The following is a 22720-nucleotide window of genomic DNA, read 5'->3' as shown; positions in this document are numbered from 1 at the left end:
CGTGAAGTGTCAGATACTGGTGCATCATGCATAATGTTCACAGACCTGTGAGAAGTGGCGAAACATGACAGTCCAAAAATGAAGGCCTAGAAAATAACATTAATGCCATATGATAGGTCTGTGCTAATGCCAAGAGGATAGATTACTCCAAGAACCCATTGTAACAACATGACCGAGGATCTGGAATTTCAGATCATAGATGGAGAGCAAATGCTAGTCATCTCAGCTGGGGCAAGTCTAAAATGTAGACCTTTAAACCTCACTGTGCCAAACAAGATTTGCAATGTGTCGTAGCACAGTTTAAGCCATTTATTTTGGGACAATTCCTAGAGGAGTACAACAGTGTGTTTACGGGGTTAGCGTATAGAATCCTAGAGATGTAGAGCACGGAAACAGACCCGTCAGTCCAACTCGTCCAATTGACCAGATACCTTAACCTAATCTAGGCCCATTTGCCAGTACTTGGCCCATATCCCTCTAAACCCTTCCCACTCATTTACCCATTCAGATGCTTTTTAAATATTGTAATTGTACCAGCCTCCATCATTTCCTGTAGCAGCTCATTCCATATATGCACTGCCCTCTGCGTGAAAAAAATGCCCATTAGTAACCTTTTAAATCTTCCCCTCTCACCCTAGACCTATGCCCTGTAGCTCTGGATTCCCCATCCCAGGGAAAATACCTTGTCTAATTACTCTATCCATGCCATTCATGATTTTATAAACCTCTATAAGGTCACCCCTCAGTCTCTGACATTCTAGGAAAAACAGCCTCTCCCTGTAGCTCGAATCCTCGAACCCTGGCAAATCCTTGTAAGTCTTTTCTGAACCCTTTCAAGTTTCACAACATCCTCCTTATAGCAGAGAGACCAGAATTGCACACTATTCCAAAAGGGATCTAACAAATGTCAAGACCTCCCCACTCATATACTCCCTGCTGTGACCAAAACGGAAAGCATACCAAATGCTGTCTTCACTATCTATCTACCTGCAACTCCATTTTCAAGGAACTATGAACCTGCAATCCAAGTTCTCCCCAGGACTTTACCATTAAGTGTATAAGTCCTGCTCTAATTTACCTTTCCAAAATGCAGCACCTCACATTTATCTAAATTAAACTCCATCTGCCACTTCTCAGCCCATTGGCCCATCTGATCAAGATCCTGTTGTGCTCTGAGGCATTTTCCTGGAGAATATCTACTTGAATGCAAGACTCGTCTTTGCTCTATTGAGGAAACTTCTACTGCACTCATGACCAGCCACAAAGACAAGATGGAAGAGCTGGAAAAGAAGGGCATAGTTAAGGAAGTGATAATTCCTACAGAGTGAGTTACCCGCATAGTAGCAATGAAACAACCTGGAAAGTTAAGTGTATGCATCGACCCAAGTATCTAAATAAGGCCCTGAAGGGATCTCGGTATTCCATGCAAATAATTGGAAAAAAAAGTTGCCACAATTTGCAACATCAAAAATTTTCAACACTTTTTTTAGATGTGAAGGATCGTTGCTGGTAAATCAGGCCAGATGAAAGCAGCAATTTTCTAACCATGTTCTTGACCCGCTTTGGTAAATACAGATGATTTTGCATGCCATTTGGTATTTCCACTGCTCTGGAAGAATATCACCACAAACCGTATCAAATCATTAGTGATCTTCCTGGACTGGAAACTATAGTGGATTATCTGCTTATTTATGGATGTGGAGACACAATCGAAGAATCCATCGCTGACCACGATCAAAATACAGTGAACTGCTTGACAGACCTTTTTCAGGTAAGCCTGAAGCTGAACAAGAAAAATTTACAATTTAACAATACCTGAAGTCAAGCAAAGTCAAGAACTTTTAAATGTTGATTGGGAAAGGCTATTTACAGGTGAAGGGCTAGTTGGTAAATGGGAGGCCTTTAAGGAGAGTTCAGGAACATACTGTTTCTGTTACAGTGAAGGACAAGGGTGGTAGGTGTAGAGAATGCTGGATGACTAGAGGTTGTGGTCAAGAAAAAGGAGGAGGCAAATATTAGGTATAGATAGCTGAGATTAAGTGAATCCCTAGAAGAGTATAAGGGCAGTAAGAGTATACTTAAGGGGAAAATCAAGTGGGCAAGAAAGGAATGTGAAATAGCTTTGGCAAATAGGATTAGCAAGAATCCAAAGAGCATCGAAAAATGCATTAAGGGCATAAGAGTAACTAGGGAGAGAATAAGGCGCCTTAAAAGTGAACAATGCTGTCTCTGTATCGAGAGGTTGGAGATGGATGAGATATTAAACGAGTATTTCACAGATCTGTTTACTGTGACGAAGGCTGTGGAAGCTAGAGAACTTGGAGAAGTAAGTAGTGATATATTGGAACATGTCCATATTATAGAGGTGGTGATGCTGGACACCTTAGAATGCAAAAAGGTGGATAAATCCCTGATCAGGTGTAACATTGAACTTTGAGGGAAGTTTGGGAAGTGATTGCTGGGCCACTTGCTGAGATCTGAAAATATGTTGCTGGAAAAGTGCAGCAGGTCAGGCAGCATCCAAGGAGCAGGAGAATCGACATTTCGGGCATGAACCTGCTGCGCTTTTCCAGCAACACATTTTCAGCTCTGATCTCCAGCATCTGCAGTCCTCACTTTATACTTGCTGAGATGTTTGATCATAGATAGCCACGGGTGAAATGCCAGAAGCCTGGAGGGTGGCTAGTGTGGTGCCATTATTTAAGAAAGATGGTCAGGAAAAGCAAGGGAACTGTAGACTGGTGAGCCTGACATGAGTGGAGGGGATTCTGAGGAGCAGGGTTTACATGTATTTCGAAAGGTAAGAACTGATTAGAGTGTCAGCATGGCTTTGAGCATGGGGAATTGTGTCTAATGAACTTGATTGAATATTTTGAAGAAGTGACGAAGAAGAGCATTGGACATTGTGTGGACTTCAGCAAGACTTGAAAGTTCTGCATGGTAGACTGGTTAGATCACGTGGGATTCAGGGATACCGAGCCATTTGGATATAAAGTTTGTTTGAAGGTGGGAGACAGAGGACAGTGGGGAAAATAATGCATTCATCTGCAGACCCGTTTAAGTTTTTTTGAAGGGGCTGCTGTTAAAGTTCTGGTTGCACTTCAGCTCCACACTCCTGATCTATGGTCACCTGAAGCAGGGTACGGTAGACAAGTCTATGAGCCGCCTTGTGGCTTTGCATCTAGGCCTGGCCAAGATAACCATTAATAGGTCCATGCTGCAGCCTGGAGAGGAGCTTGGTGTTCCTGCCTGTCTGCCCCTCTTTTGTGGTTACATCTGCGCTCAGGTGTCCTTGGAGGGGAAGCATGCAGTGCTCAGTGGCACATTCAAGGCCTTTCAAGATGCTGGGCGTAGTGTGGGCTGGAGCGCATTATCAATCGGGATAATAATATTCTGATTTTGTTAATTGTTTCTGTAGTATAAGTTTCTGTTTTGCCTTTTAAGTTTGCATTTGTTTTCTGGTTTGGTGCCTTGGGAAGAGGGCTGTTTTATTTGCCCTTTGTTCCAATTTTGGACCTCTTGTATTATCCCTGTCCCAGATGTACTTGATGAGGATTGGAACGAAGAGAATTTTATTTTTAGTTGGAATGAGCATGAAAACATCCTCTGGATGTTAATCCTTCGTTGTCTCTATCCCAGGAGTGTATGATGGGGATGGAGCAGAAGGCATTGACTTACTTAGTTATTTATTTGTTTTTTTTTGTTTTCTTTGATTTTCCTTTAGTCTCTTTTTATATTGGTCCTCTGTGGTCCCTACCCAAAAGAGGTTGGTGGGATCAGTCAGGGGAGAGCCATTTTTGCTGGTTAATTGTTTGTTTTTCCTCCGAGTAATAGGATCTTTATTTTTCTTTAACAGATTCAAGGCAGCTTTATTTTCTGTTTTGAAGGAGCAGTGTGGGCTTTGCTCTGAGTTTCACCCGGTGCTGTCCCTGTCCCCGAAGTGTCTAATGGGAGCAGTAGTGGAGGATGTTGGATTTGTCTGTTTACACCCTTTATTTAAGAGTGGAGCATTGTTTATCAGACTGCAGGCTTGTGACCAGTGATGTGTCCCGAGGATCGGTGCTGTGTCCTCTGCTTTTTATCATTTATATAAATGATTTGGATGCTCATATAGGAAGAATGGTTGGTATGTTTGCAGATGACACAAAGATTGGTGGTGTAACGGACAACGAAGAAGGTTTTCTCAGAATACAATGGGACATTGATCAAATGGACTGAGGGGTAGCAGGTGGAATTTAATTTTGAAAAATGTGAGGTGTTGCAATTTGGAAAGACCGATCAAGACCAGACTTTACACGTAATGGTAGGGTTCTGGGGATGTTGCTGAACAAAGAGATTGTGGGGTGCAGGTTTGTATTTCTTTAATAGTGGGAGTTGCAGATAGACAAGGTAGTATCGCAGGCACATACTATGCTTGCCTTAATTGGTGAATGCATTGATTACAGAAGTTGGGATGTCATGTTGTGGCTATACAAGACGTTGGTGAGGCCACTGTTGGAATACTGCATTCAGTTCTGGTCTCCCTGCTATAGGAAAGATGCTGTGAAACTTGAAAGGGTGCAGAAAAGTTTTACAAGGATGTTGCTGGGTGGAAGAATTTAAGCTATAGGCAGAGGTTGAATAGGCATGGGGCTATTTTCCCCAAAATGTAGGCAGAAGGGTGACATTAAGGGTTTATAAAATGATGAGGGGTGTGGAGAGGGTGAATAGCCAAGGTATTTTGACCAGGATAGGAGAGACAAAACTAGAGGATATAGATTTAAGATCAGAGGTGAAAGATTTAAAAGGGTTTTGAAGATCAACTTTTTCACGCAGAGGGTGGTGTTTGTATGGAGTGAGGAAGTGGTGGAGGCAGGTACAACTACAACATTTAAAAGGAATGGGTATATGAATAAGACCATAAGACATAGGAGTGGAAGTAAGGCCATTCGGCCCATCGAGTCCACTCCGCCATTCAATCATGGCTGATGCGCATTTCAGCTCCACTTGCCAGCATTCTCCCCGTAGCCCTTAATTCCTCTAGACAACAAGAACCTATCAATCTCGGCCTTGAAGACATTTAGCGTCCCGGCTTCCACTGCACTCCGTGGCAATGAATTCCACAGGCCCACCACTCTCTGGCTGAAGAAATGTCTCCGCATTTCCGTTCTGAAATGACCCCCTCTAATTCTAAGGCTGTGTCCACGGGTCCTAGTCTCCTCGCCTAACAGAAACAATTTTCTAGCATCCACCTTTTCAAAGCCATGTATTATTTTGTACGTCTCTATTAGATCTCCCCTTAATCTTCTAAACTCCAACGAATACAATCCCAGTATCCTCAGCCGTTCCTCATATGCTAGACCTGTCATTCCAGGGATCATCCGTGTGAATCTCCGCTGGACACGTTCCAGTGCCAGTATGTCCTTCCTGAGGTGTGGGGACCAAAACTGGACACAGTACTCCAAATGGGGCCTAACCAGAGCTTTATAAAGTCTTAGTAGTACATCTCTGCTTTTATATTCCAACCCTCTTGAGATAAGAGACAACATTGCATTCGCTTTCTTAATCACAGACTCAACCTGCATGTTTACCTTTAGAGAATCCTCGACTAGCACTCCCAGATCCCTTTGTGCTTTGGCTTTATTAAGTTTCTCACCATTTAGAAAGTAGTCCATTCCTATATTCTTTTTGCCAAAGTGCAAGACCTCGCACTTGCTCACGTTAAATTCCATCAGCCATTTCCTGGACCACTCTCCCAACCTGTCTAGATCCTTCTGTAGCCTCCCCACTTCCTCAGTACTACCTGCCTGTCTACCTAACTTTGTATCATCGGCAAACTTCGCTAGAATGCCCCCGGTTCCCTCATCCAAATCATTAATATATAATGCGAACAGCTGTGGCCCCAGCACCGAACCCTGTGGGACACCGCTCGTCACCGGCTGCCATTCTGAAAAAGAACCTTTTATCCCAACTCTCTGCCTTCTGTTAGATAGCCAATCCTCAATCCATCCCAGCAGCTCACCTCGAACACCATGGGCCCTCACCTTGCTCAGCAGTCTCCCGTGTGGCACCTTATCAAAGGCCTTTTGAAAGTCCAGATAGACCACATCCACTGGGTTCCCCTGGTCTAACCTACTTGTTACCTCTCCAAAAAATTCCAACAGGTTTGTCAGGCATGACCTCCCTTTACTAAATCCATGTTGACTTGTTCTAATCAGACTCTGCTCTTCCAAGAATTTAGAAACCTCATCCTTAATGATGGATTCTAGAATTTTACCAACAACCGAGGTTAAGCTGATTGGCCTATAATTTTCCATCTTTTGCCTTGATCCTTTCTTGAACAAGGGGGTTACTACAGCCATCTTCCAATCGTCCGGGACCTTTCCTGACTCCAGTGACTCTTGAAAGATCTCAACCAATGCCTCTGCTATTTCCTCAGCAACCTCTCTCAGAACTCTAGGAGGGGTTTAGCGGGATATGGTCCAAGTGCTGGCAAATGGCGCTAGATTAATTTAGGATACCTGGTTGGCATAGACGAGTTGGACTGAAGGGTCTGTTACCATGATGAAAATCTGTGACTCTGAGGTCTAGCAGGATCTGTGGAGAGAAAACTGAGTTTTTATAGTCCACTCTGAGGAAGAATAATTGGATCGAAAATGTCAACTCTGATTTCTCCACAGATACTGCCAGACCTCCTGTGCTTTTCCAGCATTTCTGTTTTTTGTTTATGATTTCCTGCATCCGCAGTTCTTTTGGGTTTTAAACAAATATTGGAGTTTAACTCTATCCAGCAAACAAACCAAAAGCATTTCTTATTTACAAGAATATATTTGATATAGTTGAGGCACCGAGAGGGTCTGATAACTGAATGGACCCCCATTTAACTTGGGCAGAATGAACAGTGGTCACGCACACCTACACCTTGGCAGCAGCTGCCCCAAGCTTTAGTGTGTCTCTCGGCATGTAGTCCTGAAACTTGGAATGTGCCAGTCTACAACACCTGGATGAGGTCAAGACCTTGCTCCGGAAGACCAACCAGTTTCGGGCAGACCCGAGAGCATCTTTCACTGAGTTGATGGTCCTCCAGGTGCATTTGATGTTTGTCTCAGTATGCTTCCGGGAGAACAGAACATAAGAATCCTGTGTCGCTCAGGATGAACCTTTGCAAAGACTACTGCATTTCTCTGCAGACTTCCTTTGCAAAGGCACATTTCAGTAGGAGATGTGCGAATCTCTATCCCTCTGCAGCAGCTTCAGGGGCAATGTGCGATGGTGCAGAGAGTCTGGGTATACATGCAGGATCTAACAGGGAATGTACTTCTCACCACCAGCCACGCGATATCTCGGTACTTGCTGCAAAGCTCTGTTGAGTCATTGTGTCAAATGACTGACAGTCTGCTCAGGGAACAACCCGACAGGATTCACCCCCTCTTTCCCACAGGGTCTCAAGGATGCTACCTGCTGACCACTTCCTGATGGATTTATGGTCAAAGGTGATTTTCTTTGCAAATACCTCCCTTAAGGACAGGTGATATAGAATGGTCAAACTACTTTGAGCAATCCGTGGCAACGAGGCCAGGCCCGTTCTTTACAATACTGGGGACAGGTAGGATCTCAGTGATATTTTGTGTTTGCACATGGAGTTCTATACACAGCTTAATGCAGCCGTACACAAAGGTGGCCATCAGGATGAAGGGGGTGTTTAGCAAGTTCTTTCCCCCCACCTTCTCCAGAGTTTTATACATTGTGTTACTGTGGATATGGTTTATCTTAGAGCTTCAGATGAAGTGGAAGATGGCTCGAGTGACTGCAACTGCGCAGATTCTGGGAATGAGCCAGCTCTATGCCAGTTGCTCTGTTGTAATGTGCACCAGCTAAACAAGCTAGAGAACTGTTGTCGACACACAACACCCCAGAAAGGCCATGGATGAAGCTGAGGAACAGATTTATCTTATCACTGTAGAATACTATTCAGGCCACTGTTGAAGTGGACCAGCCTTCTCAATGACTACAGGTGAAATTGTTAAATTTCTAAAAGTGAATGCTGACAATTACAGCAATCCAACATTGTCGTGAATGTGCATGAGCCACAATTCATGAGTGAGGAATTGTCATTTCATTAACTGCACCGCACATCATTTCCACATGATCCCAGTCAAATAAGGGCTGAAGCAGCAGTGAAAACGGTAAAAGAATCATTAAGATATCAAGCAAATCCCACATATTTATGCAAAGAAATTCTCAAGTTGGAAAGCATACTGACAGAATGGAAAATAATCCAGAACAAAGACCAGTGCCACACTGCGTAGAAACTACTCTTCCAATAGCAAGGAGCTACTGAAGCCAGAAATACTAACCAGTGTGAGGGGCAAAATCAAGATGAAACAGCATAAAACCAAATTTCATTTTGACAAGACCGCTAAACATTGGAGAGCCAGGCAAAGTATAAACCTTCAACACTTGACAAAAACCAGCCAAATTGGGATGTGCATGGAACAGTTATCTCTTTGATCATGTGCAGTGGATATATCATCACATCTCCTTAACTGGAGTAGCTGCACATGTCTGGTCAGGAATAGGTGAATTCACCACCTGTACAGTTTGCACATCAATCGGAGAAAGGGTTTGCAGCAACCCAACAGAAATAACATTAACAGTATCACAGCAGCTGTAGTGAATGATTCAGGAATGATACTCCCTTGGAAAAGAACAGCTAAATGAACTTCCAATGACAACGTGCATGCCCACACTACTAAGAGATCAGCACAACTCAAGGAAAATGTGCAAATAATGCATGTGTGTAGACTAATGAGCTTAATTACCTGCTAAGGCATGAGGAAGGCATATGATTGGTAAGTTGGGTAACTGCAAATATACATGATAATGCATGCAATTTTTTTGTATAGGAAGTGGAATTTGGATTAAAGCATAATCATGCACAAATGTTCCTGTTAGTCTGCCAAAGCCATGTGACTTCTACCATGCACATTATAGGCATAAGTCTTAAGCTTATGTCAGTAAAGACTTTTTGTTGAACACACTGTTTTGTAGACTCCAAACAGTCTATTTTTCCCCTTACACAGGGCACCTCTAGGGTTCATCAAAAATCTGTCCTCTGGCTCCCTCTTGCTAATTTGTATTTTATCCATTAATTTTGGCTCTGTTTTATTATTCAGAATTTAAGAAAGGAATACTAATGTCATATTCACAAACATTGTAACCAAGATATCTTGTCTGCACAGTCCTTTGTGCAAAGGAATTTTCCAGTAACCCAACAAAAACAAAAGCAGCAGTATTAAAATTAGAATAATATCGTCTTACAGGCTTCGGAGCAGAAAAGCTAAATCTCTAGCTCGTGCTCAAGATGTCAAAGCTCCTTCATTAAATTATAGTGGCACTTATAGAGATTATGATATCTTTGTGTTTTTCTGTCTTTTTCACACATCTTAGTTTGTTTTGGGAAGCTCCTGAAAATTGTACCAATCAATTGCGTTTGGTTCATATCCCTCTAAACCTTTCCTATCAAAATGCCTTTTTGATGCTGTAATTTTACTCTCCTCGGCCATTTCCTTCGGCCATTTCCTCGTTACATGTATATAACATATATGCACCATTCTCTGTGTGAAAACATTGTTCCTCCGGTTCCTTCTAAATCTTTCTTTCTCACCTTAAACCTATTCCCTTAGTTATTCGCCTTATCTATGTCCCTCATGATTTTATAAACCTCTATAAGGTCACCCATCAGCATCTTATGCTCCAGAGGAGAAAAGTCTGAGCCTATTCAAAGCCTCCAGTCTCTGTGACATTCTTGTAAATCTTTTTTGCACCCTTTCCAGTTTAATAGTATCCTTCCTGTAGGAGGGTGACCAGAATTGTACACAGTGCTCCAAATCTGGCCTTACCAGTGTGTTGTACATCTATAACATGATGTCCCAATTTCTGTTCTCACTGCTGTGACAAATGAAGGCAAGCGTGCCAAATGCCCCTTCACCACCCTACCTACTTGTGACACCACTTTCAAGGGACTATGTACTTACACCGCTGGGTCAGTCTGTTCGACAATACTTCCAAGGGCCCGAGCCTTCCAAATACTATGTAAGTCCTGCCCTGATTTGTCTAACCAAAATGCAACACCTCACATTTTTCCAAATTAAACTCCATCTGCCATTACTCAACCCTTTGGCCCAGTTATTCAAGATCCTGTTGTACTCTTAAAATTCACTGTCCACTTATACCATCAACTTTGTTGTCATCTGCAAACTTACCAACCAAGCCTTCTATATTCTCATCCAAATAGTAATAGTTGATCTCATGTAAACTTGACCCCCTATTTTTGGCCAAATAATCTGGAATTTTCCGGATACCTTGTGTAACGGTTGACCCTAGTTATTCACAGATAGTAGATCAACATTTACGAGTCAGTGTGCCGGCCGTCACATTCTGCTCCAGCTCTCTAGTCTGCCGTTGTTCCACTCCTGTCCCGGTCTTCCAGGCCATCTCCCTTTTTGTTCCCCTCCGGGTTTTCTGAATCACCACAATTCAATGTTTATTTTTCTTTGTTGTTTAGAGATCACTTGGGCTTCTGTTACTGAATTTCAGCCCCTCAAAAATAGTGTCCATGTAATAGTCGACCCCATAAATGTAACCTTAAAAATTACTTTAAAAAATTTGATTATTATTCGTGTGTATATGGTATATAAATGATGAACAACAGGGATCATTAGTTGGGGAACGAACATCGATCGTTGTGGCACACTACTGATAAAGGCCACTAGTCTAAACAACAACCGTTGTCTTCTGCCATCAAGCCAATTTTGTATTCAATTGGCTAAGTCTCCCTGGATCCCATTTGATCTAACCTTACTTATCAGTCTACCATGTGGAACCCTGTCAAAGGCCTAGCTGAAGTCCACATAGATAATGTCTCCCATTCTCCTTTCATCTATCTTCTTGTTCACCTCTTCAAAAAAAAAATTATCAAGTTTTTGGAACACAATTTCCCATCCACCAAGCCATGCTGATTATCCCTAATCAGTCCTTGCCTTTCCAAATGGATGTAAATTCCCTCCAACAAAGTACTCACCACTGACATCATGCTCACTGGTCTGGAATCCTCAAAGCTTTTCCTTGCAGTCTTTTTAAAATATTGGTGCAACAGTAGCTACTTTCAGCCTTCCCGCACCTCACCTGTGTCTGACACAAAAAACAAATGTCTCTGCGAAGGGCCCTGCAATTTCTTCCCAAGCTTGCCACAAATATCCTGGGATACACTTCTTCAGGTAGGGAAGATGTTTCTACCTTTATGCATTTAGGACCTCCAGCGCCTGTAATATGGACTCTTTTCAAGACATCATTATTTATTTCCCCGAGTTCCTGAGTTCCCATGTCTTTCTCCACAGTAAATACTGACATGAAATATTTGTTCAGCATCTCTTCCATCTCCTGTGGATCCACTCATAGATGACTTAGTTCATCTTTCAGAGGCCCTATTCTCTCACTTGTTACTCTTTTATCCTTAATGTACTTGCAGAATCTCTTCACATTCTCCTTAACATTATTTGTGAAGGTTAAGTTATGTCCCCTTTGTTCCCTCCTGATTTCCCTCTGAAGTGTACTCCGACACTCCCTATATCCCTGAAGGGATTCACTTGATCCGAGTTGATGTGTGCCTGTTTCTTTTTCTTGACCAGAGCCTCAGTATCTCTAGACATCCAGTGTTCACTCATCCTGTCAACGTTGCCCTTCACACTAAAAGGAATATGTTGTCCTTGAACTCTTGTTATCTCACTTTTGAAAGCCTCCAACTTAACAGATGTCCCTTTACTTACAAACAGCCTGCCCCAATCAACTTTTGAGAGTTCCTGTCTAATACCATGAAAATTGGCCTTGCCCCCATTTAGAACTTTATCTTGTGGACCAGTTCCAAACTGTTCCCCAACTAACACCTTAGTCACTTGCTCTGCCATATTTCCCAAGAGTTAAGTTTTACCCCTCCCCCAGAAGGGCCATCATGTATTGATTGAGAAAGTTTTCTTGAATGCACTTAACAAATTCCTTTCCATCCAAGCCCTTAACACTGTAGCAGTTTCAGATGATGTGTGGAAAGTTAAAATCCCTTACTATTGAAAAAATATGATTCTTAGATCTATCTGCGATCTCCCTACATATGTGTGTTTCTTAATTTTCCACTGACCATATGGGAGCCTATAGTGCAATCCCATCAAAGTTATCACTCCCTTCTTATTTCTCAGTTCCATCCATTTAGCTTCGCTGGGCGATCTACCACAAATATCTGCTCGAAGTACTGCTGTGATGTTTATTCAAAATTGGAGCAGAAGTAGGCCTTAACTAAATTAAGTTACGATGTAATGCTACCTGCTATTTAGACTTTTTTGTTCGGATTTCAGCATCTCACTTTTTAGGTGAAACAGGCTTGTTTTGTATTGGCTAAGAGAGAGTTGCTTTGGTTTTTAATTCTTAATTAGTTATTGTGGTGAAATGGAATAGTCATTATCTTTAACTGCATCCTGGTTGCAGTTGTGGATTGTTTTCTTGATTCTTTTGACTCATAAGGTATGAGTCATTGTCACACACTGGTGGAATTGTTACTTTCACAGCTACTGGATGGTACAAACAGTTAGGAGTGAGCTGCTGCATTCATATTACTTTGAGCAGTAGAAAACAAGCAAGTAATTCTGTGAAGGATGTTGTACTTCCCTGACTGACTGCAGCAATCAGAGGGCAACAGCCGTGGGCTTGTCCTGGATTGATATTGACATAAAGTTTGTTTTATATGCCCTGGAAACTGCTATTTATTTTTTTTAACAGATGACTGACTAAAAGTCTTGAGACCAAAACCAGTTCTGCTGTGCTTCAAGTAGAGCATCTACATGATCACATGACATTTGATATGGATTCGGTCCTGTCAGACTTTGTTCGCTCCACTGGGGCAGAACCTGGTCTGGCAAGAGACCTGCTGGAAGGTGAGTTAAATGCTGAAATATTGTTCATTGTTATATGGTATTGTATAATCTTTAGTGAAAAAGGGTAGAATATTTTGTTGCACATCTTTTTTTCAATAGGTTTTACCATGTAAAGTTGTAATGTTTAGAATTTCTTACCTTGACCACATGATGTAGGAGTATGACTTTTTGGTTGATTATTGGCCAGCTTTGCTGCTTTTATGCTGCCACACTAAATTGTTACAATGCTGCAGAATACCGCCACTCGTGTTAGTTGTTCACATTCTGCAGGAGTGGGGAAAAAGTATTCTTTGAAGCTACTTTAGTCCATTTCGGTCAGAATGTATGTCTGTTCATATGTAGCTTTTCAATAAACTGCTTAACCTTGTTAAAAATCACACAACACCAGGTTATAGTCCAACAGGTTTAATTGGAAGCACACTAGCTTTCAGAGCGCCGCTCCTAGCTCGTGTGCTTCCAATTAAACCTGTTGGACTATAAACTGGTGTTGTGTGATTTTTAACTTTGTACACCCCAGTTCAACACCGGCATCTCCAAATCATGACTGTTTAACCTCTGTCTTGTTCTTGTTTCTCCATGAAAATACTGATGCTTTTAAAACCAGATGGACTGTGTGTGAACATGCCATTTCTGTATTGTTTCAGGGCCCTTCATCAAATTCCTACCTAAGAGAAAGTGCGTTTCCTAGCAGTAATATTGAGGGCTCAATTTTTACAGATATCAGCCTTGATGGCTTCTTATCTATTGGATTGACATGAAATGACTTTGTTCCTGTAATGACTCCATATTCTGAGAACTCCACCACTATTCCCCTAGCATAGAGTGATTTTGAGTGGACTCTTCGATTCAGGGAGTTTCATTTGTGTCGATCAGGCAAAAACGCTTTCTTCTGGCCACTGTTTTGTTCTGCACATGTATGAATGTATAATTAAAATAACATGACTTTGAGGACACTGTGTTGTGAAATGAAGGAAAATTATGATGATAAATATTGTTATGCCATATACTTTTGATAACTTTAGCTTTTGGATACTACAAAGTCATGGCGATGTGAGTGATTGAGTAAAGGAGTGGGAGGTCATGCTCCAGCTGTATATGACATTGGTTAGGCCACTGTTGGAATATTGCGTGCAATTCTGGTCTCCTTCCTATTGGAAAGATGTTGTGAAACTTGAAAGGGTTCAGAAAAGATTTACAAGGATTTGCCAGGGTTGGAGGATCTGAGCTATAGGGAGAGGCTGAACAGGCTGGGGCTGTTTTCCCTGGAGCATCGGAGGCTGAGGGGTGACCTTATAGAGGTTTACAAAATTATGAGGGGCATGGATAGGATAAATAGACAAAGTATTTTCCCTGGGGTCGGGGAGTTGAGAAGTAGAGGGCATAGATTTAGGGTGAGAGGGGAAAGGTATAAAAGAGACCTACGGGGCAATGTTTTCATGCAGAGGGTGGTACGTATATGGAATGAGCTGCCAGAGGATGTGGTGGAGGCTGGTACAATTGCAACATTTAAGAGGCATTTGGATGGGTATATGAATAGGAAGGATTTGGAGGGATATTGGTCAGGTGCTGGCAGGTGGGACTAGATTGGGTTGGGATATCTGGTCGGCATGGACAGGTTGGACCGAAGGGTCTGTTTCCATACAGTACATCTCTATGACTATGACTCTATCTATACAGTAAGTGGTAAAATAAAATTTGATCCCCATTTTCAAGGTCTCATGTAAAACTGACTACTCTGAGAAGATAACTTGGCATCTTACGTTACTAGGCAGCAAGGGTATTGAAATAGAGTACATTAGACTACTATTGATCTTTCATTGAGCAATCTCCAAATTGACCTACAGTATTTTGCCAGTCTGCATGGCCTCAGGAGACTGGTTGATATCTCTGTTCGAGAAGAGAGACAGGATTCCCTTTCAAGGTCCTGCAGGAAAACTTGTGGACCAGCCAGAAATGTTCCTTGGATGCTGCCTGACCTGCTGTGCTTTTCCAGCAACACATTTTCAGCTCTGATCTCCAGCATCTGCAGTCCTCACTTTCTCCTCCCCAGTCATCTGAAGGTTCCTCATGCCTGATGGATATTATCCTTAATTGCAAGGGATTGCTGCCAATGACAAAAGAGTTTTATAATGAGCCAATGCTTTTAATAGCTTGTGCTGCAGTCTGGTGAGAGCCTATGGGTGATAAGGAACAAATAATTCACGGTTTGCCAAACAATTTGTAGCTTGAGTGTTGGTTGCCATAGTTGTCGTTATGTTTGCCAAGCTTGGAAGTTGATTTGTAGACATTTTGTCCCCCATCTAGGTGACATCTTCATTGCTTTGCAACCTCCTGTGTAGCCCTGCTATACTGTGTCTTCTGGAATTCATTTGGTTCCGTTCCTGCTGCTTCTGGTTGCTGGTTCCAGTTGTTCATAGTAGTGGCCAGTATATTGGGTCTAGGTCTACATGTTTATTGATGGAGACCATGGATGAGTGCCATGCTTCGAGAAATTCTCTGACTATCATCTGAATAGCTTTGTCTTATTGTTGTGTTGTTCCAGTTGAATTTGTAGTCCTTATCATCTGTGTGTATGGCTACAAGAGGCAGGTGGGCATGGTGTATATGGCTAGTTGGTGATTGTGGATATGGATTGCCAGTTGTCTGCCGATTTGTTCCATATGGTGTTTGTGCAGTCTTTGCATGGGATCTTGTAAATTATGTTTGACTTGCACATGATGGGTCTAGGGTCTTTTGTTCTGGTGAGCTGTTGATTGAGCATGTCAATCGGTTTATGGGCTGTCATGAACTTGAGTGGTCGGAGAATCTGGCTGATAGTTCCATGGCGTTTTTTATAAACTGTAGACTGGTTAGCAATTTTTGAAGATTTGCAGCTCAGGTTGAGGTTGAGGTTGTAAGTTTGCTCGCTGGGCTAGTAGATTTGTTCTCAGATGATTTTTCACCATGCTAGGTAACATCATCAGTGACCCTCAATTGAAGTGCTGGTGTTCTGTCCCACTTTCTATTTGTGTGTCTTTGCCTGTTATGATGGGTGATATAATTTCCAGTTCTTCTCAGAAGTTGGTAAATGGTGTCCAAGTCAATGTGTTTATTGATGGAGTTCCAGTTTGAATGCCAGGCCTCTAGGAATTCCTGTGTGTGTCTTTGTTTAGCTTGTCAGAGGATGGATGCGTTTTCCCAGTCGAAGTGGTGTCCACCTTTGTCTGTGTGTAAGGATATTAGTGATAGTTAGTCATGACTTTTTGGTGGCTAGTTGGTGCTCGTGTACACTGAATTCTTAGAGGCTTGACATTCAAACCAGAACTCCATCATTAAACGCATTGATTTGGACCCCATTTACCAACCTCTGAGAAAAAGAACGGGAAATGCTATCACCGACCGTAACAGACCAAGACACACAAACTGAAAGTGGGACAGAACACCAGCGCTTCAATGGAGGCTCACTGATGTTCACTAGCAAAGTGGTGAAATTTCTGAGAATAAACCGACCAGCTCAGTGAGCAAACTTAACATGTTGACTAGTTAGTGTGTTAGGTCACAGCAAGTCCTCGTTGCATTATTTGTCTGTTAGGTATCTGCGGATAAAGTTGCAGGGATATCCATTTTTGGTGAACACCCTGTCGAGATGTTGTTCCTCTCTTGGCAGATTGGAAGTGCTGTAGTGTGTTGTGGCCCTTTTGAACTGGGTTCTTATGCAGCTTCTCTTGTGTGTGTTTGGGTGGTTGCTGTTGTTGTTTAGGATCTGGTCCGTGTGTGTGGCTTTTCTGTAAACTTTTGTGGTTCTTTCACCGTTCTGTGTTTTTTCTGCTATCACAGTTGAGATGTTCGGCCACGGAGTCGTGCAGTTAATTGGTGCAGGTGTCCCGGAGATGTAAGCTCCGCGTGATTTAGTTTTCCCTTTCTGTTCTCCTATTATGAAGACATTGGCATTTTCTGGAGTATAGTGCCATAAACACTGGTAGTCTTATGTTTCTTTGATCTAGTGGCCAAACATTTTGCATTACATCCTTCAGTTATCAATATTCTGTGTTTACCACTGACCAGAAACTCCGCTCAACTAACCGTATAAATACTGTAGCTACAAGCACGTGTCAATCGCTGAGAATTCAGTGGCAAGTACTTCATTGCCTGATTTTCCAAAAGCCTGTCCTCCATCTATAAAGCACAAATCAGGGGTGTGATAGAATACTTCTCATCTGTCTAGGAAAGTACAACTCCACCAGCATTGTTAAAAGCTTGATGTGATTCAGAACAAAGCAGCCTATGTGATTGGCACCCACCAATCACTTTAAACATCTAGTTCTCGACCATAGATAGATGATGGCACATGCAAGATGCACTGCAGTAACTTGTCAAACCTATTTTGAAATCACCTTCCAAATCCCACAACCTCTGACAACTGGGAGGCAAGGACAGCAGATGGATGGGAGCATTACCACCTGTAAGATCAACTCCAAGCCTTAAACCATCCTGATTTTGAATCTTATTGCCGTTTCTTCACTGTTCCCTGATCAATATCCTGGGACACCCTTTCTAACAGCACTGGACTTACCTAACCATTATGGAATACAATGCTTCTAAAGACAGAAGTACGTCGGTTAGGCTACTTTGAAATGTTGCATGCTGTTTTGGTCGTCTTCCTATCAAAAGGATGTTCTGAAACTTGAAAGGATTCGGAAAAGCTTTACAAAGATGTTGCAAGATTTGGAAGATTTGATCTATAGAGGAAGGCTGAATAGGCTGGGGCTGTTTTCCCTAGCGTGTCAGAGGCTGAGGAGGTAACCTTTATAGAGGTTTATAAAATCATGGGCATGGATAGGATAAATAGGCAAAGTCTTTTCCCTGGGGTGGGAGACTCCAGAACTAGAGAGCATATGTTTAGGGTGAAGGGAAAGTTATAAAAGAGAACTAAGGGGCAACCTTTTCACGCAGAGGGTGGTACATGTATGGAATGAGCTGCCAGAGGAAGTGGAGGCTGGTACAATTACAACATTTCAAAGGCATCTGGATGGATATATGAATAGGAAAGGTTTGGAGAGATTTGGGCCAGGTGCTAGCAAATGGACTAGATTAGGTTGGGCTAGCTGATTGGTAATGAACCAGTTGGACCGAAGGATCTCTTTCAATATTGTTCATCTCTATGACTCTAAGGCAGCTCCCACTCCTGCGAATGAATGGTGATGTTCTGTGTTGTAAAAGTTGAATATGGCAGCATAAAAGCAGCAAATCTGTCCAATAACCAGACTCCTACAATATGTGGTCAGGTTAAGAAGTTCTAAACTTTACAAATACAGAATATAGTAAAAACTATTGAAGAAAAGGAGTGGGTAACAAATGCTGGTCTAACTATTTATGCCCACATCCCATGGGAAAAGACAGGAAATTAAATGCAGGTATTGAATATTGTTTGTGTGTAAATTAAAGCCTGGTCCTGCTCTTTGCTTTCTAACATCCCTACATATTTGGACCTGTCTGTCAGAGTCACTTAAAGCTATTCAAGATGAATTCCTGAGCATGTTGAGGATCCATCAAACTCACCACTCATAACTCCGTATTACAAAGGCCAGTTTCATGTCATTAAAACATAGGCCATTCAGTGGGAATAGGCCATTCAGCCCTTATCATGCTCCATCATTCAATAAGATCATGTGAATGACATCTCATCTCCACTTTTCAGTTTTTCCCCCATAATCTTTGGCTTTCTTTTCAAAAATTAATCTGCCTCAGCCTTTAAAAGATTCAATCATGCAGCTGTCACTGTTTTCTGAGGAATGAGTTCCATGGGCTTAGTCCTCAGTTGCCTTGATAGGTTCAACCAACTTACATGGAGTAGGGTTTGAATTTGAAATTTTCCTTTGTTGCTGGGTGCTCACTCCTGCAATGTATTAAGTTATCAGCATATTGATGTTAAATATTATGTTCTACATATCCTTTGTAAGTAGTGTTCAGCAACATAAATTAATTCAATTTCTTGAATATTTGCTTAAGTGGCCTCATCTAACTTACAATAGATATCGGACTTGGTAACATTAGTTCAGTGACATGATAAAATTTAATGAGCATTAAAATTGCTAGTAATTTTAAATTACATGCTGTTTTCCCCAATAAAAATGAGCTAACTTTCTCAAGCACTTACTTTCTGCGTTACATCAAGCTTCATTCCTTTTTAAATTTTCCTTTGTGGATTGTGTTGCATCTTATTGTTTGAGTTCTTAAATTGAATTGCATTGGACTTACAGCACAAAATCAGGGCATTTATTACAGTTAAGCTGTGCCAGTATTTATTCTCCACTTGAGGCTTCTTTATTCTTCCTCGTTTACATGTGAGCAACTTAATTCCCTTGTGGAGCTTCCCCTTAAATGCATCAATTCTCATGATTGCAAGTTTCACTGTCATGATTGAATTGGGAAGAATGCACTGATAATTATGCCCCACTGCTAAACAAACCTTCACAAGATGTATAAAATTCCAGTTGGACCACCAAGATGACAGCTTGCCTGACTGACAGGACAAAAGCAATTCACTCCAGGTTTTCCCATTAATAATGAAAAAAATTGTAGCACACCTAACTTGAACAAATAGCAGAGGGAAAAGAAAGGACTACTAATCTAATACTGTGCTACTTGAACTGTACCCCTATAAAGACTGTTGGCTTTACATATTATTGGTGCAAAATTCTGAAGATCAAGCAGCTATATACAAAAGTGGGTTAAATTAGCTGACATACTTCACTTTGACTTCTGCAATAATGAAAAGCTGTTGTCTGTAAAGCAATAGTCATTTTTCATTTCAGTGGTTGAAATAAAAGCCCTATTAGAATTCTGTCTTCAACTTTATTTCTCTCATCAGGAAAAAGGGAGAGTGAGAGAGATATTTTCAGTTTTCCAACTCTGGAGGTGTCTGGTTTCTTTACAATTAGAGATTTGTAACAGACTGCAACTCAATCAATAAAAGGCTATTGTCAGGCAGTTCTTCCTTCTCTCAAACTCCTTAGACCATTTCCTCAGTTAGAATCTCAGTGCTTCAAAAAGCTAAAAAGGTGTAGCTATATCGTAGTCCAACAATCATTTCAGCTTACAGTTGTAAAGGAAAATGAAAATGTGTTCCCTTTCACTATATTCTCATCACACGCTGGGTAAAGAAATTTTTCCTGGAAGTGGGAATAATCAAATGATTCCAAAAGAAAATTGGGGACCATTTGAATGGCTTTGGGAGGAATAGGAGAAACTGCATTATTCTGCATCGAGCCATACCGTACTTGATTGACCAAGTGGCCTCCTTTTGTTTTGATTTGGAGATGCCGGTGTTGGACTGGGGTGAACAAAGTTAAAAATCACACAGCACCAGGTTATAGTCCAACAGGTTTAATTGGAAGCACACTAGCTTTCGGAGCGACGCTCCTTCATCAGGTGATAGTGGAGGGCTCGATCGTAACACAGAATTTATTGCAAAAATTTGCAGTGTGATGTAACTGAAATTATACATTAAAGAATTGATTGTCTGTTAAGTCTTTCGTCTGTGAGAATACCATGATAGTTTCACTTCTTTTATGTGTAAATCACAAAACCTTTTTTTAAAGTTGCATTCTCAGGTTAGCTGTTAACAATGGTGATAGCTAGACAATATGTTGAAGGTGTTAGCCCCCTGTGTTCTCTGTCTATGACCTGATGTTTAAATTGATTCTAATCGAAAAAAGTGAGATAACAGAGTTTTACATAAATTCATGCAGTGGTCCAGGACATTCAGCCTCGGACCTTCGGGTGACCATCCTCCAAGGTGGACTTTGGGACAGGCAGCAGAGGAAAGTGGCCGAGCAGAGGCTGATAGCTAAGTTCGGTACCCATAGGGAGGGCCTCAACCGGGACCTTGGGTTCATGTCACATTACAGGTGACCACCATTGCACTACACACACACACACACACACACACACACACACACACACACACACACACACACACACACACACACACACACACACACACACACATATTCCTACACACGCACACAGACACCCACATACACACTCCTGCACTCACACATGCACCCCCTCACAGACTTAAGACACTCTGCACTCACCGCGGACGCACACGCACACTCACAACCTCCACCCCAGACGGATGGACGGACGCACACATGCATACATATATTTTGTGGGGTGAATTTGTACCTGCAGAGTTACATTGCACTTTGCTCAAAAACTGCATATGTTCATGTCAAACTCTGAGCTCAAAAACCGCATGAATTTATATAAAACTTTGTTATCTCACTTTTTAGATTAGAATCAATCTAAACATCAGGTCATAGACAGAGAGCACAGGGGGCTAACACCTTCAACATAATGTCTAGCTATCACCATTGTTAATAGCTAACCAGAGAATGCAACTTTTTTAAAAAAGGTTTTGTGATTTACACATGAAAGAAGTGAAACTATCACTGTATTCTAACAGATGAAAGGCTTAACAGACAATCAATTCTTCAATGTATAATTTCAGTTACATCACACTGCAAATTTTTGCTATAAATTCTGTGTTACGATCGAGCCCTCCACTATCACCTGATGAAGGACCATCGCTCCGAAAGCTAGTGTGCTTCCAATCAAACCTGTTTGACTATAACCTGGTGTTGTGATTTTTATCCTTTTGTTTTGTAATTGATTTTATACTTGGCCTTTAACTCCAAATGACATAAAGATTGTTTGGGATACTTTTAAATAGAGTATCACTTTGTCCACTATTTCAATTTGATTTCATGCAATATCTCTGCTATGTTTAGAAGGGATAAACATAGGAACTTATGCAGACATAGATACTTAATAGAAAATGATCAGTTGCTTGACTTATGGAAAGGATTGGGTGTTCACACTAGGTAGTTTGGAGTCAGAATTCTAGTTCTGGAGGATAAAACAGTCAAGCCTTTAATTTCTCCAAAATTAAGCTAAACTTTAAGTAAGGCCACAGCAGAAGCATTTGCTGCAGAAACCGAAATTATAAAGCTGATTGCTTTTTAATGAATAATAACAACAGTTTTTCTCTTTGACATAAACAGTTTGATTACAAAGATGATTCGGGGATATTAACCTGAAGAACCTATAATAACTATATTCATAAACAATCTTTCTTCTAATTCTGATACAATTTATTTCAGGATTGGAAGATTTTATTGTTCCCTTTTAATGATGGTTGATGTCATTCTGTTTTTATTGCTTTAGTTTACTCTTTTAAAAGAAAACTGAATTGAATTAATGACCTGGAGACAAGCATTATTCCCACCACAGCAGTTCAGGCACTTAAATTCAGTTAAATAAATATATATGGAATAAGTGAAGCTAGTTTCAGTTAATGTGACATGCAAATTCTAGATTCATCATTCATCACTAGTGTCCTTTAGGAAAAGAAATCTGTCATTCATACTTTGTGTGGCTTATATGTAACTCCAGATCCATGGCAATACAGTTGACTCTTAACTCTCCTCTCAAATCCCTAAATAATCAAGTATTATGAGTTAACATCTCCGCATACAGAATGATGTAGACGTGCTCTGCTGAGCAGTATGCTGTTATTGCAATGCCAACTTTTTATTGGAATGTGCTTCAAGTACATCGCAGTTATAGTAAATTTTGATATTAAATCAAACTAAAATGATCATTGATATGAGGTTGATGTCTTATGTAAATATATGCATTCATTCTCGTCAGTGAATTTGCTACTTATGTTAAATATCAGTTTCAAAATTTTTAATGTACTTAATAGAAATTAG

General features: G+C 41.2%; 1 protein-coding gene across 8 annotated transcripts in view; it reads left to right on the top strand.

Moving 5' to 3' along the window:
• The window catches only part of otud7a (OTU deubiquitinase 7A), a 152604-nt gene that overhangs the window by 41060 nt on the left and 88824 nt on the right, over nt 1-22720 (top strand). For 4 of the 8 annotated variants that reach the window (XM_072552769.1, XM_072552768.1, XM_072552767.1 and 1 more), the window contains one exon: nt 12808-12962. The exons of 1 other annotated variant lie outside the window; for it this stretch is intronic. In XM_072552769.1, the coding sequence (XP_072408870.1) occupies nt 12878-12962 (85 nt within the window). In that variant the 5' untranslated portion in view covers nt 12808-12877. Of the gene's footprint in view, nt 1-1575; nt 1772-12807; nt 12963-22720 lie in introns of all 8 variants that reach the window. 3 more of the 8 variants (XM_072552766.1, XM_072552763.1, XM_072552762.1) reach the window with 1 other exon arrangement.

This window comes from Chiloscyllium punctatum, chromosome 33 (genome assembly GCF_047496795.1).
Source record: "Chiloscyllium punctatum isolate Juve2018m chromosome 33, sChiPun1.3, whole genome shotgun sequence".
Classification (NCBI taxonomy): domain Eukaryota; kingdom Metazoa; phylum Chordata; class Chondrichthyes; order Orectolobiformes; family Hemiscylliidae; genus Chiloscyllium; species Chiloscyllium punctatum.
Note: the sequence above shows the minus strand (reverse complement) of the source record. Positions and strands in the feature narration are given on the sequence as shown.